This window comes from Phyllostomus hastatus, unplaced genomic scaffold, assembly GCF_019186645.2.
Source record: "Phyllostomus hastatus isolate PE091 unplaced genomic scaffold, TTU_PhHast_1.1 phas_scaffold_182, whole genome shotgun sequence".
NCBI lineage: Eukaryota > Metazoa > Chordata > Mammalia > Chiroptera > Phyllostomidae > Phyllostomus > Phyllostomus hastatus.
In genome coordinates this window covers 23,977,932-23,999,779 of record NW_025334013.1, presented here as the reverse complement: position 1 = coordinate 23,999,779, position 21,848 = coordinate 23,977,932, and the positions used below count along the sequence as shown (strand labels likewise).

The 21,848-nt window shown below is 53.0% G+C and overlaps 1 protein-coding gene across 1 annotated transcript in view; it reads left to right on the top strand.

The window, feature by feature from the left end:
- Positions 1-15,557, top strand: part of GRIK3 (glutamate ionotropic receptor kainate type subunit 3) — a 208,584-nt gene extending 193,027 nt beyond the window's left edge. The window contains exons 14-16 of the mRNA XM_045859909.1: positions 8,225-8,447; positions 8,969-9,219; positions 11,638-15,557. Coding sequence (XP_045715865.1) covers positions 8,225-8,447; positions 8,969-9,219; positions 11,638-11,832 — 669 coding nt within the window. The 3' untranslated portion in view covers positions 11,833-15,557. The remainder of the gene's footprint in view (positions 1-8,224; positions 8,448-8,968; positions 9,220-11,637) is intronic.
- Positions 15,558-21,848: the final 6,291 nt, after the last annotated feature.

The following is a 21,848-nucleotide window of genomic DNA, read 5'->3' as shown; positions in this document are numbered from 1 at the left end:
GGGCAAATTTACTTCCTCCCCTGCCTCCCCCTGCACCCCATTCCCCATAGTTACACTTCCCCTGCCCCAGGCCAGGTCATAGCCTTATTGTCACTTTCAGGTTAGAGCTGGAAGGAAACCTGAGTTTAACTTAGAAAAATGGAGGCCCAGAGGGGCTGGGTGATTTACCCATGACCACACAGCCACTCGGTGCTGTACCTGGGATGTCAGGTCAGATGTTCTGTCTGCACACGGAGGGCCCTCCCCCACACCCACCCTGGGGTCTTCTTGTGGAGGGGGTGCCCCTCCCCTGCCCATGAGTATATATGCCAAGGCTGGCTCCAGGAGTACCCATAGGATGCACAGGAGACATTAACAAAGTCAACAACAGTGGCAACATTTATCGAGCACTTACTAGGAGCCAGGCGAGGTCCCAAGCTCTTTACCTGTACAGTGGTTCCCCCTTACCTATGGGGCACACATTCCAAGACCCCCAGCTGATGTCTGAAACCACAGATGATAGTGAACCCTTATATGTTTTCCCTAGATGTACATACAGTTTACAGCTTCTCTGGCATATCCGAATTGCCAGCATCACTACACTTGAGCTTTGGGGCCATTATTAAGTAAATAAGGGCGACTTGAACACAAGCACTGCAATCCTGTGACAGTCAGTCCGATAACAGAGGCGGCTGCTCAGTGACTAGCGGGTGGGAGCACAGGTGGTGTGAACGCGCTGGGCAGAGGGATGATGCACGTTCTGCAGAGGACGCAGCAGGACAGCTCAAGATTTCATCACACCACTCAGAACCATATGCAACTTAAAACCTACGAGTGGTTTATTTCTGGAATTTTCCATTTAACATGTTTGGACCGTAGTTGACCTCGGGTGACTGAGACCGTAGAAAGTGCAACTGTGGATGGGGGGGTTGCAGTATTCACTCATATCATTCTCTCAGCGGCATTAAGGTTAGAGACTATCGTTGTATCATCTCCATTGTGCACACGATGAAAGCAGGCTCAGAAAGTAACCTGAGTTAACCCCAACTTGCTATTTCACCATCAAGCATTTTATCATCGAGCTAGTGAAATGCAGAGTGAGGATCTGAACCCAAGCCATCTAGCTCTACTGCCTGTGCTCTTTGTCACAGTGTTCGTGTCACCTCTCTCAGGAGCCAGCCAGTCCAGGAGTCAGTTGGGGAAGAGTGAAGCTACAGTCAGTTGAGCCGGATCTCCAGCCTAGAACAGTCCTGGCAACAAACAGGACAGTCTAATAACCGTGTGTGTGTGTGTGTGTGTGTGCGCGCGCCATTGTTGAATGAAAGCATGGAACTAAAACATGACAGAAGCCGAATGGAACAAATGCAAGAGCCCGTGTTGAGGGCAGGAACCAAGCAGGTGGCACCTCTGAATGACCCAGAATCCAGGGCAGATGAACTTCAATTCTGTAGTTACCCTGTGTTCCTGCTTAGGCTGTAAACCATCTTTAAAAGCCTTGACCAGCATGGCTGATCTTGACCGGTGTGGCTCAGCTGGTTGAGTGTTGTCCCTCAAAACGAAGGGTCACCAGTTCAATTCCCGGTCAGGGCACATGCTCGGGTTGCAGGTCCAGTGCCTGGTCAGGGTGCGTACAAGAGACAACCAATTGATGTTTCTCTTACATCGATGTCTCTCTCCCTTTCTCTTTCCCTCCCTTCTCCTCTCTCTAAAAATAAGTAAATAAAATTTTTAAAAACTAAGAAGCCCCCAGGCTGAGAGTAGAACCCAGGGGAGAGAACCCATTCCTGTCCAAAGCCAGCAGCAGCAGCAGAATATTGGGCTGTCTCTCCCAGGGGAGCTCTGATCCCTGGCCACGCCCCCACCCTGCAGCCCAGGAGGCTCATGGCTAGAGGCAGCCCCATCACTCCAAAGAAACTCCATCTGAAGAGTTGTCAGGGAGCAGTAGACATCACAAACAGCGTCTCCTATGTTGTCCTCCCTCTGTCTTGGCAGATAAAAATTAATTAGGAGATGAAAAAGGAGGCCTTTGAAAGCACCACTTGGCTGTAAAACTATGTAGGCAAAAAGTAAAGGAGAAAGTGGGGAAAACGGGTTCTCTGTGGGGAGGGCTGGGCAGCTTTGAAGGGAGAGGAGGTAAGAAGACAGCTTCTCCCAGGACTTAGCCCTCTTTGGTGCCGGGCTGCAGGGGAGGCACATCACATGTGGGTGGGACTGTGTACAAGGGACAGGAGCTGGGGGCCAAGAGTTTGAGGCTCCCTGGGTCCCTAGCATTGTCAAGCCCTCCCCCCTTGCACAGTCTTGCCCTGTCCTGGCACCTGAGCCTGCAGGGCACTCGGAGAAGCCATTCAGTCCACCACCACCCCTTCCAGCTGCTCAGCACTCTCATGTGATCTAGAAGGCTCAGGGGCACTCCTGGATCTCCTCTTCCTGTTCCTCTGGACCTGTCTGCGGGTCTCTCTGAGGGCACCGTAGCCCTGCCTTCAGTCGGAAGTGGGGGTGGAAGACCGAAACACAGTGACAGGCAGAGCTCAGTGGGGTGCACCTGGCACAGTTAAGTCATGTCAGTCTTAAAGTCAGACAGAGCAGGACTGAAATCTTGGGTGTTGTCTCTGCTGGGTGACCTTGGGCAAGTCGCATCACTTCTCTGAGCCTGAATTTGCTCACCTGAATGACATGGATACTGATTCTCACCATGCAGCAATTAGCAAGAGGATGCAATGAGCTACAGTATGTATGGTGGTCCTCTTGATGCCCCTCTCTTTGGCTAGTGGGAAAGACTAGGAAGCAGGCTGGACCCTTTTCTCCTATTGCCCCACAGTCCCAAAAAGGAGTACATTGGAAAAATACCCGCCAGTTGACACCTGGATACTCTATATTTCCAGGTTGTTCGGGATTGGGCCTTTGTTGAGGTCACTAGTGCCTCTACCATAGGACGGCCACCTGCCTCTGCACAGAGCTAAGTACCCAGCGGTCCTCAGAACAGAAGAGACCCAGAGCAGGCAGAGGAGCAGTGACAGGTGCAGGGGGAGGGCCAGGGATGCTGGGAAATGATTGAAAACCACTCAGTTACTGAGCACCTCTCTGTGCCTTCGTTTTCTTATCTGTGAAATGGGTATAATAGTATCCACCTCCCAGAGTTGAGATGGCTGAATGGGATAATTCACATAAACAGCTTAGAACTGCTCCCGACACAGTACACATGCCATAAACGCTGTTTTTATTGTTGATCGTTGGAACCAGTGATACACTGACCTCCTTAACCCATATTTATCATTTTGAAGGCCATACATTGCTTATATATTTTTAACTAGTTGCCAGCATTTTACAATTGGGAGATTCTTACATTAAAAAAAATCACATTTCTAGCTTTTTGAAAACATGAAAGGTGGAGCATCATGGAGCCGGCTCTTCCACAAAGCACCAGCTGTCGGGGCCGAGAGGCAGGGCTCTCTCCCGTTCACCAAAGCTCTGCTCAGCACCCTTTACGTACAACCGTCCCCTGAGTGGCTCCCGTCAGCATTCGCTGAGTATAGTGTCATTATAATCTCTAGCAACTCTGTACTGTGGAAATTATTACCCCCAGTTTCTATACGAGCAAACTGAGCCTTACAGAGGATCAAAGAGCCTCAAAGAGAAACGATGATGCCAGGCACTTACTGAGCACTTCACAGGCCTGCCTTTGTGCTCAGCTAGCCCCCATTTTACAGATGTGGGCAGTGAGGCTCAGAGGTGTGATATCACATGCCCGCCTGCAGTTATAAAAGAAGCTAGCATGTAAAACCAGAGTTCCTGCAGTGGAGCTGACCCCTCCCACCACTGCTGCCACCACCGCTGCTACCACCACTGCCACCACCGCAGCCTGTGGCCCTCACCCCCCAACTCCCCGCTGGAGGGACCAGCCTGCAGCCCCACACAGGCAAACCTCAGGGGCACGTGCAGACAGACGGCAGGGGCCGCTGGGCTGGGGGGTCAGCCAGCCTGTCCCAGACAGGCAGGCAGAAGCAGCGGACTTAGGAAAACCTCCTGGTCCCCGAGGAAATAAGCCAAGAGACATGATTAACTGCTCGAGGATGGGGATCTGATAAAGCCAAAGACTCCCCGCCCAGGGCTAAGAAAGCCAATTACTTTGGGAAAGGTCTCCTATTCAACATGGAAAATACCCCCGGTCTCACATGGAATCACATTGCCGCTGTCTCCCTACACACGCTCCCTGGGGTTCAGCTCCCTTCGGAATAGATATATATATTTATATATATATATATACCTACATATATTTTTCTTGTACAGAAATGTTAAATTCTCAAGATTAAGTATCTTCAGTTGAGGAAAATCAATTTACTTCTTTGAAGAGGCTGGAATTGAAAGTCATGAGCCTGAAACTTACTTTCTTGCCAATTTTACTGATAAAAAAAAAGTCTCTTCATTCTGGCGCATCTCCCTGTATTGGCTGCTCCAAATGATTCCATTAATTGATCTGGGCGACTGGCCCTGAAGCAGTGCTTACTAAGGTCCCCAGTGAAACCGGGGCAGGCAGGAGGACTCAGGAGCCACGGGCATGTGCGACTGTTCCCTGGGGCGGTGACCAGAGGAACATGGGGTTCTGGTGGTCAGGCCCAGGGAGATGGGAAAGAGGCCTGAGGTCCCAGGAGGGGCCCCAGATGTATCCCTCCTTGTCTCATACATGCCAGAGGGAAGCTTTTCGGCGATGTGCCCAGAATCAGAATCACAGACGGACTCAGTCCCCTAAGGGGGACAGAGACCATGAGTGGATGTGTTTAAAAATGAGGTCCCAAGATGTAGGACAAGCACAGTGGGTGGCCATTCTAGAGAAGTAGACGTCAGACCCATCCGCCTACAGGTGACAGAGGTAGTGCATTTGTTGACCCTGAACTTGAGGCTGGCAGAGAACAACCTCTTGAAACCAGCCTCACAGCCAGCTCCCTGTTCGTTTACCACCAGAGGCTTTCATGTGTCTTTCCTCAAAGTCTGGTGGCCTCAACGCTTCCTCCAGCCCCACTGGAAATTTCTGTCTCCTTTAATGATGTAGTGTTACTGGAAAGAGCATATGTTTTGATGTCGAGCTTGCCTATGTATAGAAGGAATGGCGCGTTGGGGGGAGGATGCAGGGAGGAGTTTGCAGAGTAAGAACAAGCTCTTCTATTCTGAGACAGAAGGAATGGGGCGGGACTCCCTGAATGGTTCATTTCAAGTTACTTCTACCAGTTTCGAGACTTTACCAATGGCTGACTATGTGCATGGGAGGTGAGTGGGTAAGATGGATGAGGTGGAGAGGTGGATGGATGGATGGACAGATGGTTGACTAGATGGATGAATGGATGGGTAGATAGGTAAAAGGCAAAGTGGGTGGTCAGATAGTTAGTTGAATAAATTAGTGCATAGATGCTGTGTGAGCGAATGGATGAGAACACGAACACAATGAATGAGGGGACAGTGGATGAATGGAGGGGTGGAGGGACGGATGGATTGCATGCATGCATTGGAGGTGTGAGGGGAGCCCCAGTGACCTCATCAGCCCCTGGTTCCCAGCTCTGGTAGAAGAAGGAGGATCTGGAGAGCAGGAAGGATGGGTGGGAAAGGAGCTGAGGATGGGAAAATAGTATTTAGCCACCACAAGCAGGAGGGCAGAGCATCTGTGGAGCATGTGTGCCCACTAAGCAGGGATGGTAGGCCTTGGGTATCAGATTAACGGAGTAGTTGGCACTGATTATCTGAAAACCAAAACAACTGAATTGGGAACAGAAGTAGCTTGTGTGAGTATGTGAGAGTGTATCAGTTATCTGTGGCTGCATAACAAATTACCCAACACTTAGCGCCCTAAAACAACATTTGTGATCTGCTAGTCTGTGGGTCAGGGTTCAACACAGCTTGATTGGGCCCCCTTGGCTGGAGTCTCACTGGCTGCATTCAAGGTGTCAGCTAACACTGCAGTCATCTCGGGGCTTCTATTCCAAGCTCCCTGATGTGGCTCTTAGTGGGATTCAGTTCCTCCTTGGCTGTTGACCAGTGGGTGTCCATTCTCCACTGACCATTCGCTGGAGGCCGCCCTTCATTCCTTGTGGGTCTTGTGGGCCTCTCCATGGGCAACTCACAACACGGCAGCTGCCGGCTTCCATCAGGGCAGCGAGAGTACAGCAGGACGATAGTTCATGCGCATGTAGCCTAATCTCCACAGTGACATCCCATAGCTACTGGGGGGAGTTAAAAGCAAGTCTTGATGTCCAGCCCACATCCAGGGGTAGGGCTGAGTCCCGGTGATGGGGGTCACTGCAGCCATAGAGAAGCTTCCTGCCACAGAGAATCCAGGCAGGAAAGGTAGCAGAGGAAGAAAGGACCCGAGAGATAAAAGAGTCTGGGGGTGGGGGAGGTGTCAGAATATCAGAAATTATCTACAAAATAAGAAATGTCTGGTGAGTCAGAAGAGCTGGACATTGGGAAAGTTTTTAAGGGCAATAGTGGTGGAGGGGCATTTGGGCTACGGGAGGCACTGAGACAGAGGAATAACTGAGAGGATGGACTGGCTGGAGAGAACAGAAGGTTTGGAGGCTAGAGTTGCAGAGGTAAGAGAGTAACCATGGAAGTGGAGTAGCTAGAGAGCAGAAAGAGCTGAAAACAGGAGAAAGGCTGAGGCCTAGAGGAGCTGGGAACAGGCAGCTTGTGCTCTGGTAGAACCCACTGAAGCTCCGGGCATCCAAGCCCTTCCAGGCCTTTGGCTTTGGGGACAGATACATTTGCAGGCCGGGGAGTGGTGGCGTGTCTGTGGATGTGCCCCCAGACCCTGTGCCCAAAGGAGCTATCACTGGTACTTGACAGAATCTGGGCTCAGGTGGAATTCCAAGTGGGGTCCTGCCTGCAGCTTCGGGGGCCTCCCCTCCCCCTGGCAAGCCCCAGTCTACAGGGGCCAGTTTCAGAGGGGTCTCACAGAGCTAGGAAGCACCTGGGGAGTAGAAGGCACACTTTCCTCCCAGCCTCTCCCCACCCCCACCATCCTGCTCCTGGCAGACAGTTTCTTCCCCATCTCTGTCCACCCCCAGCCCTGCGCCTGCCTGCTCGAGCACACCCATGCTGTCACGGTCACGCACACCGGAGCCGGGCCGGGTGCCAGTCAGACAGGCTGACGTCACAAACAGGCACAGCCAGACTTGGAAACTGCCGGCACAATGGGGTCTGCAGAGCCACCTGCTCCCCTGGGATCAGCGGGGGCAGGGCCCATCCCTGCTGGGAGCAGGCAGCTGGCAGGCGCTACATTCACAAGAAGTCTCACGAAGGCCACGCACCCAGGTCTGCCCGGTCTCCTCGGCAGCAGGGGACATTCGGTGTCAGGCCCCTGTTCCCGCCCCAGTGCCCTCTCTGAGTCTCCCCAGCCAGGCAGCAGAAGCATTGCAGCCCACCCACCAGCTCTAGTCTTAGGGACACTGGTTCTCACGCAGCAGCATCTAGCCAGGAGGCCCTGGGGACAGAGGGGCAGGGCTTGCAGACACCTGCTCTGACAGCCCCACACCTCACCCCATCCTGGAGTTCCCACCCTGCTTCTCTCTCACTGGGGTAAAATGGAACATGAACCCTCATCTCAGACAAAACCTTCCCGAGACGCAGTGCACTGCAGTTGACATGGGGGGCCCAGAACCCACGAGCTTTGCCATCATTGCCATCCACCTCTCCCTCTGTACCCTCGCAGTGGTCTCTGGGAGTCAGTGCGGCTCAATGGTTAGGAGCATGGACCCTGGAGCCAATAAGTCTGGGTTTCAAGCCTGGCTCTGCCCCTTGGTGTCTGAGTGACCTTAGGCGAGTTACTTAGTCATGCCTCAGTTTCCTCATCTGTAACATGGGGCTAATGTACCTGCCTCCTATGCTTGCTGTGAAGAGTCAATGAACAAATGCAGTAAAGCACTTAGAATAGTGCCTGCACATATAACTATTTAATAAATAATAGAGAAAGAAAATTAATTTTGTAAAAGTTGATGTGAAAATCACTTGTGCCATAGCAAAGAGCCAAGGGTTTCCAGACAGGTGGGCCTGCGTCTGAATCTTGGCTTTGTCACTCACCAGCCCAGTGTTTTGGGACCCGCCCTCCTAGGGCCTCAGTGCCCAAGTCTGAGCAATGGGTGGCACCCCCTCACGCTGAGCTCTGTGGGCAGACCTCCCTGCCCGGAGCTCTGCCCGGCAGGGTGCGCAGTGCTTGGTCCCTGGTAACTGTGTGTGCATCACCCCTCCCCTCGTGTCCCAGAAATCCAAGATCTCCACCTTCGAGAAGATGTGGGCCTTCATGAGCAGCAAGCCCTCGGCGCTGGTCAAGAACAACGAGGAGGGCATCCAGAGGACGCTGACGGCGGACTACGCGCTGCTCATGGAGTCCACCACCATTGAGTATGTCACCCAGAGGAACTGCAACCTCACCCAGATCGGAGGCCTCATCGACTCCAAGGGCTACGGCATCGGCACGCCCATGGGTGAGTGAGATGCTGCAGGCAGGGGTGTGGGGGAGGTGGGGCGGGGCTGGGCCCCCTCATCCCCTCCCACACACAGTCTCCGGCTCCAGCTCCCAGCTCACCCCACTGAGCCTAGAGAGGTGGCTGGCATTTCCTCTGCCCAGAGAGAAGGGGTGGAGCCACGTGCCTCTCGAGGTCCGCCCTGGCCTCAGCAGAGAACTGGGGCAAACCCAGAGGTGGGGACCGTTCGGAGGTCACACCTGCTCTCCCTGGCCTGACCCCTGTCGAGATAGCCCGACACAGTGTGCTGTGCAGGGGCCCGTGGAAACAGGGATCCAGAGGGAAGACTCCCTACCTCAGGGGAGCACCCTCCGGCCCACCCAGATGCCATATATAAAGAGAGAACTTCTGGCAACAGGGTCCCCCTTTTCACGAGCTCTCCAAGAGGGCCAGCGATGGCGGCTGACACCAGCCAGGGTGTTGTCAGGGACACAGGGGCTGAATCGAGTGCTGCTGACATCTGTCCCCTCTTCCCACCATAGGCTCCCCGTACCGGGACAAGATCACCATCGCCATCCTGCAGCTGCAGGAGGAGGACAAGCTGCACATCATGAAGGAGAAGTGGTGGCGGGGCAGTGGCTGTCCCGAGGAGGAGAACAAAGAGGCCAGCGCGCTGGGCATCCAGAAGATCGGGGGCATCTTCATCGTGCTGGCCGCCGGGCTGGTCCTGTCCGTGCTGGTGGCCGTGGGCGAGTTTGTGTACAAGCTCCGCAAAACAGCAGAGCGAGAGCAGGTGAGCCCCTCTCACCGGTGCCTGCAGGGGAGAGGGAGGAAGACGGCAGAAAGGGACTTGTGCTGGTGTCACGCCTCCTGTGTGCCAGGCACACGGTAGTGTCAGGCCCCACCCCCATCAGAGCACACGCTGCACCCCCTCCACCAGGGAGCCCAGCCAGTCCCACCCACCAGTCCCACCCGACTCCGAGCACACCTCCCTTCCCTGCGGCTCCCTCCCAGGCCGAGCCCCGCCATCTCTAGCTGGACCACGCAACAGCCTCCAGTCTGGCCTTCCTGCCTCCACGCTTCCTCTCCTCTACCCACTCTCCATCCACAGCCAGTCCCCTGCTTACAACTTGATTCAAACCATGCCCTTCCCCTGTGTAAACCCCTCCAGGGTAATTACCGAAGCTGGGTGATGGTTAACTAGGGGTGCATTATACTGATCTGTCTACTTCTGCTTGTATTGGGAAATTTCTGTAATTAAAAGTTTAAAAAAGAAAAGGGTTCAGAGGTCCAGCCCAAGCATTCAGATGGGAGAACCTGTCTGATTCATCCAAGCCTGGCTGGTCAGTGGCTCTGGGTCCTGGGAGCAAGTTAGAATCACAGGGAGAGAGCGTTTTAAGTGCTAATGTCCTGGCCTCACTCCCGGAGACTCTGTTTTAATTGCTCTGTAGTAGAGTCCGGCATTGGCATCTTAAGAAAGTGCGTGGGGTGGTTTCAATGAGCGCCTGAGCCGAGGGCCGCTGTGCTGGGGGAAGCGCCTCTCACAGCGAAGCTCAGAGTGATACAGGGCCAGTGCAAAAGGAGACGGTAGTTAAGTCCTGTGTGCGGGGGACCATTCAACGCAGGCAGCTTTTTACATCCATCAGAAATGACATGGAGGCCTTTATAACCAGCAAGCCTGAGTCAGCAGCGCAGGCAACAGCAGTGGCCAAGGATATGTGTGGTTTTATTTACCAAGATGTCCGTTGAAGTGTGAATTATCACATAAAAAAAAAAATAGGAAAAAAACTCAATGTCCAGTAATTAGGAACAGCTAAAACAAATAAGATACATTGTTTTAAAAAGCAAACTTCTTTAGGAATTACTATTATCATTGGAATTAAATTCCACCCAAAAGCCTACTGGATCTGGTCCTCACCCACCTCTGCCTTCCGCCTTCCCACCCCGCCCCACCCCTTCTCTGCTGCATACACACTGGCCTCCCTTTTAGTCCTTCGTGCACCAAACGTGTGTCAGCCTGGGGCCCTTCGCACGGGCCGTCCTGTCCACCTGAGGTGCCCCTCCCCCAGAGCGCCGTGTTCTTGGTGTCTTCCAGTCATTCGGTTTCCGCTCAGCCGTCGCCTCCCAAGTAGCCTTCCCACCTGCCCCTACTTCCAAACCCTTTCTAACCCATTTCACTGCTCTAGTCTTAATCATAGGTATCACTATCTGAAATTATTTGCTTACATGTTTATTGTCTGTCTTTATCCCATCATTAGGCTGTAAGCCCCCTGGAGGTTGGGAGCGTATCTGTCATTTTCACTGCTGACCGCCTAACACCTAGAGTAGTGCCTGGCACACAGAAGGGGCTCGAACAATATTTTCAGAGTAAAGAAAGGGAGGTGAGGGCTGATGTTCCATGTTTAGTGGGTGAACAAAGAGAAGCCTGGAGAGGGCACACGGCTGGTAAGAGGCAGAACTGGAAGTTGAAGGCAGGTCCCATCCCCTGCACCACAGAGCCTTTGTACGAGCTGTCCTGGTGCCGATGCTCTGGCCTCACTGGGTAAACTGAGGCACTGGTAGTCCCCACGGCCTTCCAGGCAAGCTACAGGACAACCTCTGCCCTCAGATACCCGCGAGGGATGCTGCACTTCTGCTGTCCCTCTCAGGTACTCACAGGGACTTCGGCCAGAGGAGGCTACTGCCACCCAACTGCCCTGCAGGGACCTACCTCCCAGATGGCCACCTTGAGAAACACATACTGGACTTCCCTGAGTGGGAGCACGGTGACTCTCCCCTTACCTGGAAGCCCTCCCAGGAGAGGGGTCACCCACACACTCGTCAAGTGTATCTGAGACCCTGACCCCAGGCCAGGACTAGCGCCAGGGGCTGGGCTCCTGCAGAGGAAACTGGCTGGTTCCCGCTCTCATAACCCAGTGGGGAAAGGTTAGGTCAAGTCCTCAAACTTTAGTGTATATGCCACTCAGAGCTTCGGTTTGCAGGGATAAGATGATACTACCTGCCCTTCGACCTTAGTCTCCAAACAAGATGGGATGCTCCGTAGGCTGCTACACAAACCAGTCATCCTGCAGGGAGCAGGGGGTGGGTGGGGTGACAGGGTAAGAGAGACTTGGTGGCCTTAGCACAGGCTCGGGAGCAAGGGGAGGAGTTGGCTGGAGGCGCAGGGCCAGGCCTCACCTGTCTGCCCTTTCTCCTCCCACCCCCACCCCAGCGTTCCTTCTGCAGCACTGTGGCCGACGAGATCCGTTTCTCCCTCACCTGCCAGCGTCGGGTCAAGCACAAGCCGCAGCCTCCCATGATGGTCAAGACAGACGCCGTCATCAACATGCACACGTTCAATGATCGCCGGCTTCCGGGCAAGGACAGCATGACCTGTAGCACATCGCTGGCCCCCGTGTTCCCCTGAGCACTGGTAGGGTGGGCACCACCGGCCTGAGGGGCAGGGTGAAGGAAAACAAAGGAGACTGGAAGGAACGTCCCCTATCCCCACACTGGGCTTGGGGACCAGAGCTGCTGCCTGCCTTTTGGGCCAGGAGCCCTCTGCCCTTACCTCCTGGGAAACCAGCAGGCCCCCAGGCCAGCTGCTTGGGCTTCACTTTCTTCCTATTTCTTCTATGGGTTCTAAAGCTGCCAGCCGAGACAGCCAAGGCCAAAGGAAGCACATGCCTCTCTCAGGCCAAACTCACCTGCCCCTCAACTTTCCTCTACAGTCAGAAGTTTCTGCCACGGCCCTGCAGAGGCCAAAGAAAATAGAAACCACTGTTTTATTGCCACTCCTTCCCCATGAGCCCTCCTGGGGCTAGACTGAGAGAGCAGAGACACAAACCCTGGGCATCTTAAGGATGGTACAGCTGGGCTGCCAGTGGGAGTGGAAGATGGAGGACGGCCATCCCCCATGCCTGGGAAGACTTCCTCCCCGCAGGGCTGCTCATGTGGTTCTGAACTCCTGGATTTAGCACCACCCGTGGCAGCCTCTGTTTGGGCAAAGTTGAAGGCAGAGGCCTCCATAGGGAAGAAGAGGATTTGAGGTCTGGAAGAGAGAAGAATGCACAGAGGCAGGAATGCACCATGTCCAGTGGCTCCTACTTCTCTGGAAGAGTGGGGGAGTAGTTGGAGAAAATTATTTTCCACTTTCTGGCCAGAGGAGAGAAGACCCCCCGAACCTCTCAAAAAGGAGGATGCCCAGAGACTCAGCCAATAGTTGAAGCCCAGAGGAACCGTGGATTCCATGGAGATTCCACAGGCCCCTCAAGTCATCGGATCTTATTTTGCTGGTTCCCAAGCTGTTTTTTAAACCCCGGTGGCATTAGGGAGCTTGGGCTCTTTGCCACATACTCATCAGCAACTTCCTGTTCCTGGCCAGGTGGCCTTGAGACCCTCGGTCATCTTGGAAGAAGAGTGGCCTAGATTAAAGGGAAAGTCAAGTCAGGCCTCCTCAAAAGAGGGGTCCAGGTCCTACTGCACAGGCTAACTTTGGGGTATATGGGGAAAACTAGAGGGGCCCCAAAGAACTCCCAGCCTCCTGGACTTGCCAAACCTGAAGATAACCCCCCAAAATGAAAGGTTTTAGGGGCAGGATATCATGGCTGGTAGAGGCCCTAAGGGTGGGAAGAGAGAAGCTGCCTCCTGGAGAAATAACCAAAGAGCCCGTCCAGAGACACAAGGCAATCCTGGCCCTGGTCTCTTGTCCAGAGCAGCTGGGACCTTGTGGGACTTGGGGGTCCAGCAGAGAAGTGGTAGCAGATGGGGTACCAGGGAGGGGTACACCAGATGGATTCCAGCTAGCTGTGATGCATGCTCTAGAGGTCTGTGACTTTAAGATTCTGGAAAAAGAATGAGACACAGAAGGGTTAGGAGCAAAGTGTCCTTAAAGAGAATGTGATGGGGCCAGCAGGGCTTCCCACAGCCAAGGGCGGAGGGCGGTCTTTGAGCAGGGGAAGCAGACCACTGATTCTGGACAACCCAGAAGCACCAGCCACCCCCTCCCACCTCTCTCCTATTTCTGCTTGAGGAGCCTCACTGGGGAGGAGCTACATTTAGGTCTCAAGGACCTTCTCAGCTGGGGTGAAGGGTAGTCTCGAGCTCCCCCAGGGACTTCCAAAGCAGGAGAGCACAGTGGACTCGTATGACAAGTACTGTCCCTCCTGGGGACTGTGAGCTGCAGGACCAAACCAGCTGGTTCCCAGAATCAGAGCAACTCTGCCTGGCTGTGTGCACTGGAGGTGGGAGAAGAGGCCAGACATGCAGCACAGCTGACACATGTAACGATAGGAAAAGCCATGTTGTCGTGAGCTTCTGGGTGCAGGAGTGTGTGTGTTCATAAGTGTGAATCTGTGTCTTGTATGTGTGAGTTAGGGGGCTGGGGGAGAAGGACAGATTTGGACATATCCAGAGTCCGGGGCAGGCAATAATAGGAGAACCCTTTTGGTTCTGCTGCATGTATGTGTACACATGTGAGCATGTGTGTGAATTGAAAATGAGGGGGACCACTCTGGACAAGCAGCATAGCCCTATATGTGTAAAAACAGGAGAAGCCATGTCATAGTGGGGTTCTGGTGAGTATATGTATATATACACGCATGCACGAGTGTATGTGTTTGTGCATGCATGTGCATTTGTGCACCAAATGGCAGAGGGTAGAGGACAGGATAAAACCTGCAGCATTGCCAAATATGTTTTAAAGGAGAAGCCATGTCACCAAGGGGTCCATGTGTGAGCACGTGTGCACAGGCATGTGTGGGCCTGTGTGTGCAGCAGAGAGCATGACAGAGGACAAACCCAGACAGACCTGCAGCGAGGTCAGTGCCTGTTGTATGTGAGGAGCCATGGGGAACTGGAGTTTGCGTATGTGTGTAGGCTCACACGCGTGTTCAGTGCACACATATGTTCCAGCTCACTGCAGGAGCAGAGATGGACAATCAGGAAAGCAGGGAACCAGGGTCTGCTTGCACTGCTATCACGGGGACAGAACTTTTGTCACAAAGATTTGCTGAGATTGTCTAGGCACAGACGCAGGGACACTGGCCAAGTGTGGGCGAAACTTCAGAGACTCGTGGCTGGTGACTCCTCTGCTCTAGGCGGAGTGCCGTGTTTGAAAGGAAAAATGACATATTTTTGCAATTTCCAGGTAACAGGATTCTAATGAAAGTATTTGCCCATTTGCTCTCATCAACCACAGTAACCACTGTCTTTCTTCATCCAATATAATTTCTTTGCACATGCCCACACCCATGCTCATATCACACACACACGTGTGTGCCTCTATGTATAACACTCCATGAACATGTGTTCTGCTGAGGCTATGCACATAGACAGACTGTGATGAGAGACAGAAAAGGCAGCGGCATGGGCTTTCATCAAAGGAGTGAAGAGTGGCGAATATCAGAGATGCAATTGAGTTAGAGAAGTCCCCCAAAGGCACTGAAATGATTTTTTGGGCTCCAAAATGGAAGTGGGATGACACGCTGCCTGATCTTCCCTCCCGCTTGAGCCTTATGTCCATATGTGTGGCTAATGTTCAACTTCTGGCTGACGTCCTGTGTTTGTCTTCGAGACCAGCCCAAGGTGCAGAGTGCAGTGGGAACGACTTCTGCCCAGGTGTGAGCTGTGTCTGTCCCAGGTACTGAAGGTTCTGCTACATCTGGGGGGTGGGGGTTGGAAAAGTGTTCCCAGCAAGGAGGATCATGTGGAATCCAAGTTTGGGCCCGCCTGCCAGCGGGTGTGGACTGTGCTCCAGCGGGTGTACCCAGATGCGTGCACAGAGGCACCTGAGGTCCGGGGTTGAGAGTGATGGGGAGTGTAAACGCTGGTTTGGATGGAGCAGAAGATGGGAGTTGCCTGAGCAGGTGCTAGACTGTCCCTGTCTGGCCCTACAGAGTGCCCCCACCTTCCACCCCCATCTCCCACCTCAAAATGCCAGTGCCTCCTCTCAACGCGCTCAGACCAGCCAAGCTGAGGGGCAGCAGTGAGGAGAAACACACCCGCCAAGACTCTTGGGCTTTGGGACAACGAGCCCTCCTTCTCTCTCTCCCCCTGACCTGTTACTGGTCTTCCTGCTGTGGCTGCTCAGACCCCCAGCACAGCCAAGACACTGCCTCAAGTAGCGGAGCACCATGGCTCACCCCGGGTGCTGGCGGGGGTGCTGGCAGGGGTGCTGGCAGAAGTAGGTGGAGACTCCAAGTGGCTAGAAGCCACTCCCCTCCTGAAGCTCTCAGAAGGCGGAAGTCCAACCAGGACAGTCAGAAGCTCCCTCCCTGCCTTCTTTTCCAGGGGGTGCTGTGTGGGGGCTTGCAGCTGCTTCTTTATCACTCAGCATGAAGCTGATCCCTCCCCAAGCCATCCCCAGCTATATGCACAAACATCCAGAAACAGGCTGAACTCTGGCCCACGCCCGGAATGGTCCTGAGTGGAGCATCATCTGGAAGGGCCAAACTCTGGTCAAAATCGCTGTATGGACTTAACACCTGGGACTGGCCCAGCCCCCTAGACAGATTTGAAAAATGAGCCCAACCCTGTAGACAGGTCTCCAGAATAGACACATCTGGAACAGACTCCCAAGTTGGGTGGACACATTGGGAACGGGCCCCACTGCTCGCCACTGCGGAGGGCCCTGCCCTCTGTCCCTGTGCCGGTTTCACGCTTTCGTGTCCATCTTGCATTTGCCCTGAGTTAAAATTTCAGAGTTGAGGCCATACGTGAAGTCACAAAACTGTTTTTGGTAGAAGGTGAATGTTCTGTACAATATATATATGAATGTAAAAAGATATATATATATGCTGTATATATATATATGCACAGTGTATATATGACCTGTAGCCCATGTGTATACGCACCCCTCCCTGCACGTCTGCACACGGAGTGTACATAACCCAGCCAGTATGGGTGGGGACCAGGTGAGAGATGGGGGCTACAGCAGCACAGTCCAGGACAGAGGCCACCGGGGGCAGAGGCGGCAGAGAGCCCCGTGGGGATGGGGAAAGGTGCACACGCACAAGAACTGCAGACCCTGAGGAAGAAGGCAGAGCTGTGCGGGCTGATGGGTGGGCCTCTGCGCAGCAGGTGCCCCCTGGGGAGGGACAGCAGTGGTGAAGGAGCCTTGTCTCCATCTGAGAGTGTCTGCAGCAGGACAGCAGGGCCTGTGGCTTGGGAGCAATGTCATGCCAGTACTGGGCTCCTGAGACCTGCTCAAACACCTGCCTGCACAACTGCCAGGTAGATGTCTGGTTCCACCTAGAATACCCTGAAAAGGCAGGAGTATTGTAGGTGGCAGAGGCCTCTGCCCCAGAGTCTCACCCCACACATGGGCACAGCTCATGGCTAGGGAAAGCACTTTTTAAAGAGAGTGGCCCTGAGAACATTACCAGCATGCCAGTATGATGTCCCAGTGTCCTCGTTATTGACCCCCTGTCCCCTGCCTTCTAGAACAGACCTCACATCACCCCACAGTGTGTCTCTACCTTACAGATCAAAACTCCGAGGCCTCCAGGTGCAGGGAAGCAGCTGTAGACCCAGCAATGCCGGTGAGGAGTCTGTCCCACCTCAGACAACTCCCCAGCTCCATGTGACCCAGAGGCCAGCTGTTGAAAGAACAGATGTGAGCAGAGCAGTGACATGGGTGACAGATGAGAAATCAACAAGGCCCGTCCTGTCCTAGCACAGCCCATGCCATGTCTCCCCCTTCTCTGCCCCGTAGCATCTGCCCCAGCAGGGCAGTTGGCAGGGATCCCCCAGAAGAAACTGCAGGCCTCCCTCCCCGCAGATTTGTCTGTTCGCTGCACTGCCGATCCCTCCGCTAGTGGTCCGGCCCCGTCACGGGTCAGAGAATCTCCAGAGCATGCAGGGGAGAGAGGTCTGGAGTGTGCTTCTACGTGGTCCGTAGCCCGCCCTCTGCTTCAGCCCCGCGCATCTGGCTGCTCTGCACTGAACTCTGGGTCTGTCCCGGGGCCCTGGGCAGAGCATGTCTGAACCCAGCCCCCCGAGGAGGGCTCTGTCACTGTGCTCCAAACCCCTATCCCATCTGCCTGCTGGGCCTCCCATGATGGGGACTCGGGTTCTCAGCCCCTGGGCTGAGCCCCCAGCCAGCACCATGTGAGACCCCCGGCCTGTCCCACCACCCAGACCAGAGTGCCTGGACGCCCCCCGCTCCCACACAACATGGTTCCCACACACTGGTCTCTGGGCCATTCAGGGGATGCCCTTTGTGGACATGCAGAATTTCTATGAATATAGTTTTTTGTAAACATTTTGTAACAATTTGGGTTTCATAGTAACTGTGTTACTTGCCAATCATTCTAGGCTAATGTAAATAAATTTCCAAACAAATCCGATTATTTTCCTTTTTAAGACACTGTGATATATCGAAGTGCACAGTTTGCTGTATGAAGTAATATGGTTTTAAATTTTAAATAAAGAAATGTTTCTAGAAAACAGGACCCCTCAAGCTGTGTTTTCTGCTTCTCTTCCCTCCCTAGAACCAGAGGGTGCTGGGCAATTGAGTTGTGGCACCTTCTCCCAGGGCTGACTGCCCCAGGCCAGAAATCCCGGTGAAGAGCAGGTAGGTGGTCCAGCCCAGGCTCCTGGCTCCCATGTCAGATATGGAGGGTGTAGTGCCTGTCCTTGGCATTGTCTGGCCTCCTTCTTCCCTTCTCATGGGCATGTCCCTCCCCAACTCATCTCTATCCACATAACTGCCTAGGGATTTGCCATGTCTCTATACGACCCTGCCTCTTGGGCACAGTTGGGGAGGATAAGTGGGCCTCTTATCCAAACTTGGTCAATCAGAGATCTTGCCTGAGCTTTTGCAAACTGGAAATGAGAAAGATCTAAGTCAACTACTCTTGGGAGATGGAAACTGTACATATAAAAATGGTTCAGCAAATGAGTGCATCAAAAACTATGGTACATTTACACAATGGAATTCTACGCAGCAGAGAGAAAGAAGGAGCCCCTACCCTTTGCGACAGCATGGATGGAACTGGAGAGCATTATGCTAAGTGAAATAAGTAAGGGACAAATACCGTATGATCTCACCTTTAACTGGAACATAATCAACAAAAGAAAAAAGCAAACAAAATATAACCAGAGACATTAAAATTAAGAACAGTCTAACAATAGCCAGAGGGGAGGGGACAGTGGGGAGAAGGGTTTTCAGGAACAACTGTAAAGGACACATGGACAAAACCAAGGGGAGGGTGGAAGCAAGGGAGAAAGGTGGGTTTGGCTGGGGTTGGGGGGAGTGGTGGGGAGAAAATGCAGACAACTGCAATTGAACAACAATAAAGTAATTTTTTAAAAAATGGTTCAGGTTGGGGCACATGAAGCAGGAAGGGATTGAACACAGATGGTTACAAAATTAATGAAGAGATGAGGAAGCCAGGCCAAGCTGGGGCTCCAGTGGCTCCCAGAGCAACACAGAACTGACTCCAGGCGATGGCTACCTCTGAGACTGACAGAACCATGAGGCAACAGCACCCCCCAGGGCTGCAACTGGGGCTCAGAAAGCCAGGATCGAGCATCTGCTGTTACCACTGCTCCAGCGCGATTGCTTCTCATCACCCAGGAGTCGGAGATGGATACTGGAGTGACGCTGGGGAAACCTCACGTTCCCAGTGACAAAACAACCCAAAGGTGCAGGGGAAGATGGCATCTGCCTCGCTTCTGCCCTCCAAACTCATGCAAACATTAACTGGTAAAGACTAATTTGCATCCAGAGCCCTCCATGCTTCCCTACAACACCATCATAACCATAGCCACACTGAGCAGTTCCTCTGTGGCAGGTGCTGTGCTAAGTTCTTGACACATTATATCCTCTCACCCTTGTCTCAGACCCTGACAGAGCTCAGCCCCCAACAACACCACCTTTCAGTCTCAGTGTCCACCACTTCTAATTTCCTGAGGAGTGACTGTGACTGGACCAGCTTGGGCCAGCTGGTCACCTGTGGTTCAATCAGCTGTGGGAGAGGGAGTGAAGGGCCACATAATGAAATCATGATACCCAGGTTCTTTGCTTTTGGAGAGTTGAGAAAACTGGAAAGTTCCATAGGAAGATAAATGGGTTGGAAAGAGCTTCTAAACTATGAGCTCTCCTTTTCCACCAGCTGACAAGTGCCAGGTGAGCCAAGCCCAGACCTCAGAAATCCCTGCACAATGGAGAGGAGTTCGAGACCCAGTCGGCTACAGGGTCTGAAAACTCTGGTCCGGCCTGGAGCCACAGCTCGGGAAGAGGTTTTGGGTCCAAGCCAGGTGAGAAGTAGGGGGAGGCCCTCAGTTGAAAAACATCTGTCAGCCATGGGAGGCAGAGGTAAGGTCTACTCCTTAGGAGTGAACAGTGGCGTTCAGAGTAGACTTCAAGACCAGCACAGAGTAGGGTAATATGGACAGAGAAAAGGAAGAGACCTGGTAGGAATGAGGTCCACAGTGGGGATGAAGAAACAGGTAGAGCACCCACTCATTCATCTGTCTATCCATCCATCCATTCATTCTCCCATTCATTCATCCATCCTCCCATTCATTCATCCATCCATTCATCCACCCACCAAATCAGCCAGAGGAACTGCTCAGTTTGGCTATGATTATGATGGTGTCGTAGGGGAGCATGGAGGGCTCTGGATGCAAATTAGTCTCTACCAGTTAAATGTTTGCATGAGTTTGGAGGTCAACCAATTCTCTATTCCCATCTACCTATCCACCCACCCTCAATCCATCCATCCATGCATAGAGTTAAACAAATAGATTGGGTATGAGCCCCAGCTCTGCCACCTACCAGGTGTATAACTTGGAACAAGCAATTTAATATCCCTGAGCCTCAATTTCTTCATCAATAAATCACATGATCATGAACCACCCCTTCACTCCAGCTACCACCACGTCCTGTAGAGTGGATGTGGAGATTAAACGAGAAAAACCATGTTAAGTGCTTAACACAGGTCTGGGAGTATCATAAGCCAACAAAAGTGATAGTAATTTTTGTTAAGACAAAGAACAAAGAGGAGAAGGAGAATTAGGACCTACTGTATATGCTGAGTCCTCTGGGAATACAGTGGTGAGCCGTGAAGCAAGGTTCCTCCTCCAGATCTCAGAACCTGGCCCAGAAGCCAATCTGTGACCCTCTGGGCTATGGATTAGGCTCAGCCAGACCCCTCAGGATAGTGGGGTGGCCCTGATTGTCTCTGGATTGAGCAGGGAAAGGAAAAAAACTCCTTGGCACCCCTAGCCTCTCTGAGAAGCCCCTGACTCTACCTCTCAGATCCCATCTCCACTGGCATGGCCCTCCCAGGCATGGAGCTCTCTGTCTCTCTCCAGGGAGGAAAATGGACCCCACATCACCAGGCACTTAGTACCAGACCAGCACCACTGTAAGCACTTTCTACCCATTTCCCAGGAGTTAAACACTCACCCTCTGAAGTAGTTTACTTCTTCACCATTATATCCCATTTCACAGTTAAGGAAGCAAGAGACCAGAGAAGTGGATGGACTTGTTCAAGGTCATATAGCTAATCAGTGTGGCATTCCACACTAGAGCTGGAATACCCAATGGGGCCACCTAGCTCCCAAACACAGTCACCATTCTGCCCCTCCCAGAACGGTCATCCTCAAGGTGTGAGGCCCTGAAACCCACCCCTCCCCTGCTACCTCCTGAAGGGGAAAAAGCAAAGAAGGGAAGGGAGAGGGATCAGGAGGCCAGAGTTCACGGTGGGCATTGGGGTGGGAGCAGCATGTGGCTGTCGTGGCTCAGGCCCCAGTTGCTATTAGCTAGACTATTTCTGCCTCAGCCTCTCCTCGGCCAATCCCCTTCATGCTCCTCCTGTCTCCAGGTACCAGGATGCCTGCTCCTAGTTCCATTGCACCAGACTCCCAAGAGCAAAACTTTCAAGAAGGTTCCTCAGTCAGGGATCCCACGAACAAAGACTTACTCTAACTAGAGCAAAAGGCACTTCATGATAAGGGATCTAATGAAAGCATAGTCAAGCTTCTCCCTCTCTTTTTATTCTTCCTCTCTCTTCACCTTCCTCCCCACTCTCCCTTTCTTCTTTCCTGGTCATGGCAGGAAATAGCCACCCCGGTTCTGGTTCAAGTTCCCCTATTGCATGGCCCAACAGCAGCTACCAAGAATGAAAATGTCCCAGTCCCAATTGCCTGCCCACCTGTTGAGCAGAGGACACTGGATGGGGACATTCTCAGAGAAGGAGCGTATCTGAGATGGTGTACCTACCTCTAGACTCACTTCTCCAGCTTTCACTTGCATACCCTAGGGATCTCATAAAATGAAGGTTCTTGTTCAATGGCCCCAGGAGGGTCTGAGATTCTGCAGTGCCAACAAGCTCCAACAGATGCTGGAGTCCGCTGCCCCAGCAGTAAGTAGCCACGCTGTAGAGGGTGAGTGATGAGCACAGGCCTCAGGGGACCCTCCTACTCCAAGCTCCG